We start from the raw sequence: 14854 nt of genomic DNA, 5'->3' as shown, positions 1-14854 counted from the left end.
TGCCCAGAAGGCGGACCAACGTTAACAATGACAGAGGAAGCTTTGAAACCGATCCGTGTATGAGAAATTTCAAGTTAAAAGAGTTAATGACTCAGTCCAAAAAAGCTACTTAACGACATCACGGTCGTTTATTTTCATAAAAAAGTCACTCCTTGACCACTTCCTGTTTTCTTCTCTGCATATCAGTCCAAGAGTGACTAAAGACTCGTCTGTTTGCTTGACTTATTCACTCCCTGACTGTAGCGAAAGGCGGCCATGATTTATTCATGCTGATGGGTTTTCCTTGTTCTTTTATGTACCATTGCTTCCACATTGCTTACTTTTTTGTTTTTTTAACCAGTGTCAGCTCATCCCGGACTCGAACACGACTTGCACGCCTGCGTCACTAACTAACTATGTCCTGGGGGCACCTCCCTGTGGCGGCGTACGTCGTACAAAGTTCCTGTACGAGTCCCCAGATAATGTCCACTTTATACTGCTAATTATATTTTTATATTATTCCCATAAAATGATGAATGTCTTGTTAGATTACATTTTAATTTTAATTAAATGGATTGTACTATTACTATTTTACTTGATTTTTTTGTTGGAAAATGACTGTTGAATTTTCTATTTTCCTTCAAATTTTTAGAATGTGGAAAGAAGAACGCTGGTCTTTATTATGTCTTAAATTTTATTTCATTTTTAAATTTATTTGATTGTACTATTACTATTTTACTTTATTTTATTGTTGGAAAATGACTGAATTTGAATTTTCTATTTTCCTTCAAATTTTTAGAATGTGGAAAGAAAAGAAACTGGGAACCGCTGGTCTTTATTATGTATGAAATTTTATTTGTTTTTTTACTTTATTTTATTGTACTATTAATATTTTACTTTATTTTATTGTTGGAAAATGACTTGAATTTTCTATTTTCCTTCATTAAATTTTATTTGATTTTTTTACTTTATTTTATTGTACTATTACCATTTTACTTTATTTTATTGTACCATTACTATTTTACTTTATTGTGTTGTTGGAAAATGACTGAATGAATTGAATTTTCTATTTTCTTTCATTAAATTTTATTTGATTTTTTACTTTATTTTATTGTTGGAAAATGACTGTTGAATTTTCTATTTTCCTTCATTAAATTTTATTAGATTTTTTACTTTATTTTACTATACTATTACTATTTTACTTTATTTTGTTGTTGGAAAATGACTTGAATTTTCTATTTTCCTTCATTAAATTTTATTTTATTATTTACTTTTATTGTACTATTACTATTTTACTTTATTTTTGGTTAGAAAATGACTGTTGAATTTTCTATTTTCCTTCATTAAATTTTATTTGATTTTTTTACTTTATTTTATTGTACTATTACTATTTTAATTAATTTTATTGTTGGAAAATGACTTGAATTTTCTATTTTCCTTCATTAAATTTTATTTTTTACTTTGTGATTGTAATATTACTATTTTACTTTATTTTATTGTTGGGTTGGAAAATGACTTGAATTTTCTATTTTCCTTCATTAAATTTTATTTTATTTTTTACTTTATTTTATTGTACTATTACTGTTTTGCTTTTTTTGTTAGAAAATGACTGTTGAATTTTCTATTTTCCTTCATTAAATTTTATTTTATTTTTTACTTAATTTGTTGTACTATTATTATTTTACTTTATTTTATTGTTGGAAAATGACTGTTGTATTTTCCATTTTCCTTCATTAAATTTTTTTTAACTTTATTTTATTGTACTATTGCTATTTTACTTTCATTTTATTGTTGGAAAATGACTGAATTTGAATTTTCTATTTTCCTTCAAATTTTTAGAATGTGGAAAGAAAACTTCTTATAAGTCAAGTTTTTTGCCAGACATAACGAGCCGATGCCTGAAAGCATGACTTTGCTCTATGTTACCCCCCCTCTGCACCCCCCCGCCCCCTCCCCCCTCCCCACTAATGCACCGCTGTCATTAGGGGCACCGCGTAGCATCCTGCTAGCTAACAAAGATGCACAGTGACAGCAAACTTGCCAGGGAGCGTCTATTAAAACTCCGGCAGGGAGAAAAAAGAAAAAAAAAGCATGTTTGTTTTCCGTGAACGACTTTGGGGAAAAAAAAAAAAAAAAAAACATTCCAAGCTTTTTTTTTTTTTTTTTTTTTTTTTTTAAGGCGTTGAGGTTGTAAATAATTGAAAACCGAGTCAGCGAACAACTGGGGCAACGCCACAACGTCCTCCAGATAAATAAATAAATAAATGACTAGCTAATACATGCAAGGCAAAGAGGGTGGAAGGGGCTCCCGGGAACCCCCCACCCCCCGGGTGGTGTACCTTGCAGCTGCCTGAAGCGTCCATCCAGGATGGAGTTGAAGTAGATGTTGGAGGCGCTGGTGCTCAGCCAACGCGCACGTTTCATGCTCCGCGCGGACGAGGAGGACGACGGGGAAGGGTAAACTGCGGTGCGGGGACCCGGAGAGGGGCGCTGACGCCCAGAAGTGTGGGCGGATGATGACAGTGACGAGATGGGCGAGATTCCCGGTAGAGAGAGCGGCACTTGCAGGAGGAGAGTGCCGTTTTTTTCCATGTGATGCTCCGGCTTCTTGGGCGGCCTCTTGGGGTCATGTTTGAGGGCGCGGTGCACCGGCGGGGTGCTCTTGCTCCGGGCGGCGCTCCCCCCAAAGCGCTGAGAGGTCTCATGTTCCGCTTTTGCGTAGTCCCGAGCGGCGGTGGACGCGTTCTCCCGACTGCCGGACTTCAAGCTGATCCTGACGTCTCGGAGTCGGGGCTGGCTGATGGGGGCGGCCCGGAGCAGGCACGGGCTGCTCATCTTCAACCAGCGAGACCCCCCCCCACCCTAAGAACAAGCTCCACGTCTCTTCTCTACTCCGTTTCCTGCCGCTCTGTCCTCCTTTCCACCTCCCGTCTTGGTTCCTACTCCTGGCATCCGCCCACCCCAGCCCCTCCTCTTTCTCTCACTCTCAGAAGCTTTCTCGTTTAGTTTCTTTTCCAATGTTCTCATTGCCGAACAAGGCGGGTATGATACTGTTTTGAATTTTACCGAGCCAACAAGTGTCCTGAAAAACGTCCTTTTTTAGGTCCAGTTTAAGGAGATCATCATCCGCCCCTCCCCTGCACGCCGCCCTCCATGTTGAAAGGCTGATTACATTACAGCAGCACTCATACCCCGAATATCGACCCTGCACCACCGGGAAGACGAGCGCTTGCCTGGAAGAAGGATGCAATGTGACATCTTTCGTTTTCTAACTTGGCCCCGCCTGGTTCTCTTTGATCTGGCACAACCGATAAGTCCAAAAGTCGTTTCACAGGGGAAAACATGCTCATATCAGGTCGTGGTTATGAAATATTTACATATCCGGAATGCGCTCATCGAGGCCTCTAATATGAGGTATTACTCCGTGGGGTTTATTTTAACTTCATTTTGGACCTTCTCTAATTACTTATTAGAAATACCCTTGTTCATAGCAGTTAATTGGTTGTGTTAAGTTAAGATATCTGCGGCATATGAGTGCTTATTTGTAATATTTTTGTAGTTCGAGTATAGAAAATCTGTTTATGATATTCTAAATAAGCATTTTGACATGATTAGAACCCTCTAGACATAAAATAGCACCCCTATGTCACATAATAGTAGACATAATAAACAATTAAGATATTTAAAACATGGAAAACCTGTTTACCATCTTCTAAATACTTTTATTATTAGAGCCCTTCAGACATGAACTAGCAACCCTATAGTCATAAGGACAAATATTATAGATTTGGAATGCCCTCATTTGGGCTATAAGTTCACCAAGTTTGGAGACAATCGGATATGATAAGATGTGGGGGTTGGGACATGTTCTAGCAAAACAACAACAAAACATGTTTTACGGCCATTTTGACATCATTTGAGGACATATGGACTAAGTAATCATATATTTGGAAAGCCCTCATTATGGCCTCTAATATGAGGTATGACTCCGTGGGGTTTATTTTAACTTCATTTTGGACCTTCTCTAATTACTTATTAGAAATACCCTTGTTCATAGCAGTTAATTGGTTGTGTTAAGTGCATGTCTGCGGCATAGGAGTGCTTATTTGTAATATTTTTGTAGTTATACCATAGAAAATCTGTTTATGATCTTCTAAATAAGCATTTATTAGAGCCCTCTAGAAATAAAATAGCACCCCTATGTCACCTTGACATTCCTATTACCCAAATAAGTAGACATAATAAACAATTAAGATATTTAAAACATGGAAAACCTGTTTACCATCTTCTAAATACTTTTATTATTAGAGCCCTTCAGACATGAACTAGCAACCCTATAGTCATATGGACAAAATATCATAAGATTTGGAATGCCCTCATTTTGGAGAAAATCGGATATAATAAGATGTGGGGGTTGGAACATGTTCTAGCAAAACAACAACAAAACATGTTTTACGGCCATTTTGACATCGTTTGAGGACATATGGACTAAGTAATCATATATTTGGAAAGCCCTCATTATGGCCTCTAATATGAGGTATGACTCCGTGGGGTTTATTTTAACTTCATTTTGGACCTTCTCTAATTACTTATTAGAAATACCCTTGTTCATAGCAGTTAATTGGTTGTGTTAAGTGCATGTCTGCGGCATATGAGTGCTTATTTGTAATATTTTTGTAGTTATACCATAGAAAATCTGTTTATGATCTTCTAAATAAGCATTTATTAGAGCCCTCTAGAAATAAAATAGCACCCCTATGTCACCTTGACATTCCTATTACCCAAATAAGTAGACATAATAAACAATTAAGATATTTAAAACATGGAAAACCTGTTTACCATCTTCTAAATACTTTTATTATTAGAGCCCTTCAGACATGAACTAGCAACCCTATAGTCATATGGACAAAATATCATAAGATTTGGAATGCCCTCATTTTGGAGAAAATCGGATATAATAAGATGTGGGGGTTGGAACATGTTCTAGCAAAACAACAACAAAACATGTTTTACGGCCATTTTGACATCGTTTGAGGACATATGGACTAAGTAATCATATATTTGGAATGCCTTCATTATGGCCTCTAATATGAGGTATTACTCCATGGGGTTTATTTTAACTTCATTTTGGACCTTCTCTAATTACTTATTAGAAATACCCTTGTTCATAGTAGTTAATTGGTTGTGTTAAGTTAAGATATCTGCGGCATATGAGTGCTTATTTGTAATATTTTTGTAGTTATACCATAGAAAATCTGTTTATGATCTTCTAAATAAGCATTTATTAGAGCCCTCTAGACATAAAATAGCACCCCTATGTCACCTTGACACTCTGATTACCCAAATAAGTAGACGTAATAAACAATTAAGATATTTAAGACATGGAAAACCTGTTTACCATCTTCTAAATACTTTTATTATTAGAGCCCTTCAGACATGAACTAGCAACCCTATAGTCATACGGACAAAATATCATAGATTTGGAATTTGTTGTCTTTGTTGATATGTCAGCTTAGGAATATAATATACATAATATAAATATATATATGTCATTTTAGTAGAAAGTTGAAAAATAAATTGTTGCAGAAAAAACATTTTAAAAAATTATACATATAATTATTTATATATAAATATATAAAATCTATAATATTACTATAATATATATCATCTAATTATATATGTCATTTTAGTAGAAAATTGAAAAATAAATTGTTGCAGAAAAAATATTTTTAAAATTATATACATATATAATCATTTATATAATATATACAATATACAATATTAATATAATATAAATATATATATATAAATATATATAATGTCATTTTAGTAGAAAGTTGAAAAATAAATTGCAGCAGAAAAAATATTTAAAAAATTATATATAATTATAAATATATAAAATATACAATATTAATATAATATATATAATATAAATATATATGGCATTTTAGTAGAAAGTTGAAAAATAAATTGTTGCAGAAAAATATTTAAACTTATATATATATAATTATTTATATATAAATATATAAAACCTATAATATTACTATAATATATAATATAAATATATATATGTCATTTTAAAGTTAAATAAATTGTTGCAGAAAAAATATTTTAAAAATTATATATAATATACAATATTAATATATATATAATATATATAATATATATATCATTTTAGTAGAAAGTTGAAATTGTTGCAGAAAAAATATTTTAAAAATTATACATACATATTTATATATAAATATATAAAATCTATGATATTAATATAATATATATATAATCTAAATATGTAATTTTAGTAGAAAGTTGAAAAATAAATTGTTGCAGAAAAAATATTTTAAAAAATATATCTATATATATATAATCATATATATAAAATATACAATATTAATATAATATATATAATAAAAATATATATAAATATATATAATGTCATTTTAGTAGAAAGTTTTTATTTATATATATATAAATATATAAAATTTAAAATATAATATATATAATACAAATATATATAAAAAATGTGAAAATGTAGTCAAAAGTCGTTTAATTTAAGTCGTAGTCATTTTTGTAGAAAATGGAAAAATTGGGGATGTGTTCTAAAAGCCAAAAAACTTTATTTACACATGGACTTTTGACATTGAGGTAAGACTTTATGGGATTTGTCCAGAATTTTTGTTAAAAGTACGACTAAAAATTCAACCGTCTTTCCGTCCTTCCTCATCAGAAGAACTATTTTAAACGGCAGAAAATTCCACAAATATTCCGCCTGTGTGAGCTATGAGTGGCAGCTGTCTGCGTCCGTCAGACGAGGAGAAACCATTCCAGGAATCCGTGAGCGATCCCAACCGGACGACTCAGCTGTTCTCACACACACACACACACACACACACACGGACGGAGGCGGGGCACCCACCTGCGAGGGCCTTGATCCGAGAGCGCTCAAAGAGCCTGGCGGAGCTGTTGTCGTTGTCCAGCTCCTCGTCGGGCATCTCGAAGCGAGTGTTGACGTGGCTGTACTGCTGGGTGATCTCCACGTTGTCAAAGTCTGTGGTGGACGTCATGGCCGCTGGTCACCACGGGTCCCGGGGGGTAGGGGGGGCGGTGGTGGTGGTGGTGGTGGTGGGACGTCGGTGGGCGTCCGTCCTCAGGTCCTCTTAAAATGAGAAGATTCCTGTCCTGGTTGTGGTCTGGAAGAAGGGGGGGGGGCAGACACGCTATGAGGGATTCAGTTAAGATTTTGTTAGGATTTCATCGACTGTAATCCACGTCAGCATTGAAGTCAGGAAAATAAGTTGCTTTTCCAAATATTTCCAAATATTTCCAAATATTTCTTTTCATCAGATTATGACTTTATTCCTGGATCAGAACTTTTTCTCCAACCTAATTGGCCCCAAATTAGTTCTTCTTGTCTTCGTTTTCTTCTCATAATCTCGTAATGATGATTTAATTCCCATAATATTTTGACTACATTTGGACATTTATATATATATATATATATATATATATATATATATATATATATATATATATATATATATATATATATATATATATATATATATATATATTTATCAATATATTATATTGTAAATTTTATATATTTATATATATATGAATAAAAACTTTCTATTAAAATGACATTATATATTTATATATATTTTTATTATATATATTATATTAATATTGTATATTATATATATATATATATATATATATATATATATATATATATATATAATTTTTTTAATATTTTTTCTGCAACAATTTATTTTTCAACTTTCTACTAAAATGACATATGACATATTTAGATTATATATATATATATATTATATTAATATTATAGATTTTGTATATTTATATATAAATAATTATGTATATATAATTTTTCAAAATATTTTTTCTGCAACAATTTTAACTTTCTACTAAAATGACATATATTTAAATATATTTATATTATATATTATATTATATTGTTAATTTTATATATATATAATTTTTAAAATATTTTTTCTGCAATAATTAATTTTTCAACTTTCTACTAAAATGACATTATATATATATATTATATATATTATATTAATATTGTATATTTTATATATTATATATATAATTATATATATAATTTTTAAGATATTTTTTTCTGCAACAATTTATTTTTCAACTTTCTACTAAAATACCATATATATTTAGATTATATATATTATAGTAATATTATATATTTTATATATTTATATATAAATAATTATATATATAATTTTTGTAAATATTTTTACAACTTAAACAACTTTCTACTAAAACTACATTATATATATATTATATATTTTATATATTTATATATATATATATATTTTTTTAATCCTGCAACAATTTATTTTTCAACTTTTTGCAACTAAAATGACATTTTGCTTTATAATATTACATTATTCCTGTAAAATGTACTTTTTTGTTAGATGTTTTTTTTTTTTAATTCTTTGTGGACACCCCTGGTGTCGGGAATAAGGTGGGAAGTGTAAACAAAAATGACGCTCAGAAGCTAAAAAATAATGTGACTTACCCTAATTGGCGTACAAGTGTAAAAAGAAGTTAAGCACAGTTTTGAAAGCCACTTCTAAGTTATTTGCCCCCAAATGCTGACACTACGTGGGAATGCATAGCATTGAGTGCTAACGTATATATATATATTTGTTCGGTACACAAGTACTCGGAAAAACACGTCCAGGCTGGTACTGGTGGACGGTGGCTTTGTATTCATTTAGTGCTTTTAATTTGAAGTAGTTCCTGTCAATAGTTTGACACAATATGGACTAAATGAAAGAAACGGCTACAATGTATTTACATTTTATTGGCGTGTTGATGACCGATTAGTGCTCTGCTAAAGCTAGCGCTGCTAGCACAGTCGTCCTCGGCTATGCCTGCTTGTTAACCCAAATTTTAGTTTGCAGTTTGAAGCCAAAAAAATGATCGGACCCCCTCCCTGTGTGCAAAAACACTGCTGTATAAATGACAATAAAAAAAAACTTACAATGTAGCAACAGTGGTGTACATCTAACATGGCGTCCTGGGCCTCCATTTTGTCACTCTGACCCCCCCCCACAGATAGATAGCTCTATCTGACTATGACATAGCTCTCTTTAAGTGTGTGTGTGGTGGGGGTGGGGGGCGGGGGTGGGGGGGCACCAGTACAGCACCAAGTGACGACATCCTGGATGAAATGCCCCACCTTTAGAGGTGGGAGGTGCAAATACCCCAAAACAAGCGTACTGCCACCAGTCCTCCGGGGGTGGGGGTTGGGGGGTTGCCCCCCCCCCAGCCCACTCCTGATGATGATGGTTTCTACCGTCGGGGGCCATGTTGAGTGACGCCTCCTTCAGGTTTCCCTCCTCCTGCTCTCGCTATCACATGTCCACAGAGGACCTTATCAACCACCTGGGGGCGGGGGGGGGGGGGGGTCCGTGGAAGCACCACCCACCACGGGGGGATGTCCTTATCACCTTAACACACACACAACCTGGACTGGACTAACTGTCAATGGAGGGGGGGGGGGGGGGTGACCAATAACAGCGGAACAAGAGGACAAACTTCTACTGCACAAACATCAGCCAAAGATCTTCTATTTGACAGGAGCACTCCGCTCTTTTTATTTAAAGGCCCACGGAAATAAACAGTCAAAGATCCTCTATATAACAGGAGCACTCCACTCTTTTTAAAGGCCCGCGGAATTAAACAGTCAAAGATCCTCTATATGATAGGAGCACTCCGCTCTTTCTTTTGAAAGGCTCACGGAATTAAACAGTCAAAGATCCTCTATATGACAGGAGCACTCCACTCTTTTTAAAGGCCCGCGGAATTAAACAGTCAAAGATCCTCTATATGACAGGAGCACTCCACTTTGAAAGGCCCGCGGAATTAAACAGTCAAAGATCCTCTATATGACAGGAGCACTCCGCTCTTTTTATTTAAAGGCCCACAGAATTAAACAGTCAAAGATCCTCTATATGACAGGAGCACTCCGCTCTTTCTTTTGAAAGGCCCACGGAATTAAACAGTCAAAGATCCTCCATATAACAGGAGCACTCCACTCTTTTTATTTAAAGGCCCACGGAATTAAACAGTCAAAGATCCTCTATATGACAGGAGCACTCCACTCTTTTTAAAGGCCCGCGGAATTAAACAGTCAAAGATCCTCTATATGACAGGAGCACTCCGCTCTTTCTTTTGAAAGGCCCGCGGAATTAAACAGTCAAAGATCCTCTATATGACAGGAGTCAGATAACCCACAAAACAGTCAAAGATCCTCTATATGACAGGAGCACTCCACTCTTTTTAAAGGCCCGCGGAATTAAACAGTCAAAGATCCTCTATATAACAGGAGCACTCCACTCTTTTTAAAGGCCCGCGGAATTAAACAGTCAAAGATCCTCTATATGACAGGAGCACTCCGCTCTTTCTTTTGAAAGGCCCGCGGAATTAAACAGTCAAAGATCCTCTATATAACAGGAGCACTCCACTCTTTTTAAAGGCCCGCGGAATTAAACAGTCAAAGATCCTCTATATGACAGGAGCCAGATAACCCACAGAACAGTCAAAGATCCTTTTACTGTACTGCAAAACTGCACAAAAATTCAAGTCAAAGATGCTCTATACGACAGGAGCGCTCTGCTGGTTTTACACACCTACTATATATAAATGGCAGTCAAAGATCCTTTACATTACAGGAGTGTTCCACTGTCAAAGATCCTCAATATGATGTTTTTAAAGAGCTACTATGAAAACAGTCAAAGATCCTTTATACGACAGGACGGCTGTGCTGTTTTCAAGAACTTACAAAACAAAGATCCTAGAGCACTGTGCTGTTTTTAAGAACTTACTACAAACACACAAAGATCATCTATATGACAGGACCCCTCCACTATTTTATGGACCAACTGCAAAAACGCCAGTCAAAGATCCTCTATATATCAGGTGACTGACTGTTTTTAAGGACCTACTACAAAAACGCCAGTCAAAGATCCTCTATATTTCAGTTGACTTTGACTGTTTTTAAGGACCTACTACAAAAACCCCAGTCAAAGATCCTCTATATATCAGGTGACCTGGACTGTTTTTAAGGACCTACTACAAAAACACCAGTCAAAGATCCTCTATATATCAGGTGACCTGGACTGTTTTTAAGGACCGACTACAAAAACGCCAGTCAAAGATCCTCTATATATCAGGTGACTTCGACTGTTTTTAAGGACCTACTACAAAAACATCAAAGATCCTCTATATTTCAAGTGACTTTGACTGTTTTTAAGGACCTACTACAAAAACACCAGTCAAAGATCCTCTATATATCAGATGACGTTGACTGTTTTTAAGGACCGACTACAAAAACGCCAGTCAAAGATCCTCTATATATCAGGTGACTTCGACTGTTTTTAAGGACCTACTACAAAAACATCAAAGATCCTCTATATTTCAGGCGACCTGGACTGTTTTTTGGACCTACTACAAAATTATTATTATTATTCTTAGCTTGGTGATAATGATTATTATTATTAATTATTATTATTATTATTATTAGCTTGGTGATAATGATTATTATTATTATTAGCTTGGTGATAATGATGATTATTATTATTATTCTTAGCTTGGTGATAATGATTATTATTATTATTATTATTATTCTTAGCTTGGTGATGATGATGATGATGATGATTATTAATATTATTAGCTTGGTGGTGATAACTATTATTCTTAGCTTGGTGATAATGATTATTATTATTCTTAGCTTGATGATGATTATTATTATTAGTATTATTATTCTTAGCTTGGTGATAATGATTATTATTATTATTATTTTTATTATTATTATTAGCTTGGTGATAATATTATTATTATTATTATTATTTTTATTATTATTATTATTAGCTTGGTGATAATGATTATTATTATTATTATTATTATTATTATTATTATTCTTAGCTTGGTGATAATGATTATTATTATTATTATTATTATTATTATTATTATTATTATTATTATTATTATTATTATTATTATTATTAGCTTGGTGATAATGATTATTATTATTATTATTATTATTATTATTATTATTATTATTATTATTATTATTATTATTATTATTCTTAGCTTGGTGATAATGATTATTATTATTATTATTATTAGCTTGGTGATGATTATTATTATTATTATTATTATTAGCTTGGTGATAATGATTATTATTATTCTTAGCTTGGTGATGATGATGATTATTATTATTATTATTAGCTTGGTGATAATGATTATTATTATTATTATTATTATTATTATTATTATTCTTAGCTTGGTGATAATGATTATTATTATTATTATTATTATTATTCTTAGCTTGGTGATAATGATGATTATTATTATTATTATTATATTATTAGCTTGGTGATAATGATTATTATATTATTAGCTTGGTGATAATGATTATTATTATTATTAGCTTGGTGATAATGATTATTATAATTATCATTTTCATAGAACCACCCCCCCTCTGGCTTTCTATCAACATGAGCGTTAGTAGACTAGAAGAAGACGTTGGACCAGGACTTGATGGGTGAAGGTTGGTGGGTGGAGCCCAACAAAGATGGCGTCAGGCCTGTGATGTGGAAGCGAGGATGAAAGGCGACACGTGTAGGCCAACATGCGTGACCCGCCGCATTCTACATGCAACTCAAGCTGCAACAACTGCACCGGAGATTCCAGACATAAACACAACGCAGGAGCCCACTCCACTCCTCCGTGAAGACGGCAGATGATAGCAGGCTGCCATGTTGCTGTTTTGGAGCAACCTGGCAAGCGGACATTTTGAGGAACGGCGTACTAAGTATTTATATTTTATTTATTAGTATTTAGAAGTATTCCTGGAGCGTGTTTACTTTACAAACGTCTGTGTCGGACACGTGTGGCCTTTTAAGGGGAATAAAGAGCAGACTCTTGTTGCAAGGAGCTTATTCTTCTCTGGACTGACCCCAGTTGAACCAGTTCAAGTTGAAACGTTACTGGTGTTACTGGTTTTAGGGGTTCATTCGGATTAAAGGGCAATTCAATGCTCAGAAGGTTATTAGCTTTCATCTACAGTCATTTTTCCTAACAATTTTTTCAATCCAAATTATTTATCGTATTTTTGTAATCATTACAATATATATATTTCATTTTTATCATCAAAGTTATTATAAAAATAAATACATTCCGTACCGTTTTATTTTAAGTCGGAAGAGTACCGAAATGAACTTTTCAAAGCCATTCTAATTGGTTGAGACGCTGCTGTATGGCTTCAAAATAATCAAATTATTTATCGTATTTTTGTGATCATTACAATATATACCTTTCATTTTTATCATTAAAATTATTATAAAAAATAAATACATTCCGTACCGTTTTTTTTAAGTCGGAACAGTACCAAAATATACTTTTCAAAGCCATTCTAATTAATCGAGATGCTGCTGTATGTCTTAAAAAATAATCCAAATTATTTATCGTATTTTTGTAATCATTACAATATATATATTTCATTTTTATCATCAAATTTATTATAAAAATAAATACATTCCGTACTGTTTTTTTTAAGTCGGAACAGTACCGAAATAAACTTTTCAAAGCCGTTCTAATTAATCGAGATACTGCTGTATGTCTTAAAAAATAATCCAAATTATTTATCGTATTTTTGTAATCATTACAAAATATATATTTCATTTTTATCATCAAAGTTATTATAAAAATAAATACATTCCGTGCTGTTTTTTTTAGTTGGAACAGTGCCGAAATGAACCTTTCAAAGCCATTCTAATTTATTGAGACGCTGTTGTATGTCTTTAAAAAAAATCAAATTATTTATCGTATTTTTGTAATCATGACATTATATATATTTCATTTTTAGCATCAGAATTATTATAAAAATAAATACATTCCGTACCGTTTTTTTTTCATACACAGTCCGGAAATGAACTTTTCAAAGCCATTCTAATTTATTGAGACGCTGTTGTACGTCTTAAAAATAATCCAAATTATTTGTCGTATTTTTGTAATCATTACTATATATATATTTCATTTTTATCATCAAAGTTATTATAAAAATAAATACATTCCGTACCGTTTTTTTTTCATACACTGTCCGAAATGAACTTTTCAAAGCCATTCTAATTTATTGAGACGCTGTTGTACGTCTTGAAAATAATCCAAATTATTTGTCGTATTTTTGTAATCATTACTATATATATATTTCATTTTTATCATCAAAGTTATTATAAAAATAAATACATTCTGTACGTTTTTTTTTTCATACAGTCCGGAAATGAACTTTTCAAAGCCATTCTAATTTATTGAGACGCTGTTGTACGTCTTAAAAATAATCCAAATTATTTATCGTATTTTTGTAATCATTACTATATATATATTTCATTTTTATCATCAAAGTTATTATAAAAATAAATACATTCTGTACGTTTTTTTTCATACACAGTCCGGAAATGAACTTTTCAAAGCCATTCTAATTTATTGAGACGCTGTTGTACGTCTTAAAAATAATCCAAATTATTTATCGTATTTTTGTAATCATTACTATATATATATTTCATTTTTATCATCAAAATTATTTTAAAAATAAATACATTCCGTACTTTTTTTTTAGTCGGAATGAACTTTTCATTCCATTCTAACTGATCGAGACGCTGCTGTATTATCTTAAAAACCGATACTCACATTTGATGCTCTTCGGGTGGATTAAAACGACATTTTTATTACATATTTATTCCAAAACGGCTTTTTATTTCTTGGAAATCATCGATAGCATCCTGCGTGTTTCGGGCTCCTGTGTGACGTTCAAGGTCTCTTTTCTAATCGC

At 32.6% G+C, this 14854-nt stretch overlaps 1 protein-coding gene across 2 annotated transcripts in view; it reads right to left on the bottom strand.

Moving 5' to 3' along the window:
- Positions 1-14854, bottom strand: part of sptb (spectrin, beta, erythrocytic) — a 58660-nt gene that overhangs the window by 43465 nt on the left and 341 nt on the right. Inside the window, exon 2 of one of the 2 annotated variants that reach the window (XM_058056014.1) lies at positions 6893-7166. In XM_058056014.1, the coding sequence (XP_057911997.1) occupies positions 6893-7040 (148 nt within the window). In that variant the 5' untranslated portion in view covers positions 7041-7166. Of the gene's footprint in view, positions 1-2318; positions 2888-6892; positions 7167-14854 lie in introns of those variants that run through there. The other variant, XM_058056013.1, reaches the window with a different exon arrangement.

The sequence above is a fragment of the Doryrhamphus excisus genome, chromosome 19 (genome assembly GCF_030265055.1).
Source record: "Doryrhamphus excisus isolate RoL2022-K1 chromosome 19, RoL_Dexc_1.0, whole genome shotgun sequence".
Classification (NCBI taxonomy): Eukaryota; Metazoa; Chordata; class Actinopteri; order Syngnathiformes; family Syngnathidae; genus Doryrhamphus; species Doryrhamphus excisus.
Note: the sequence above shows the minus strand (reverse complement) of the source record. Positions and strands in the feature narration are given on the sequence as shown.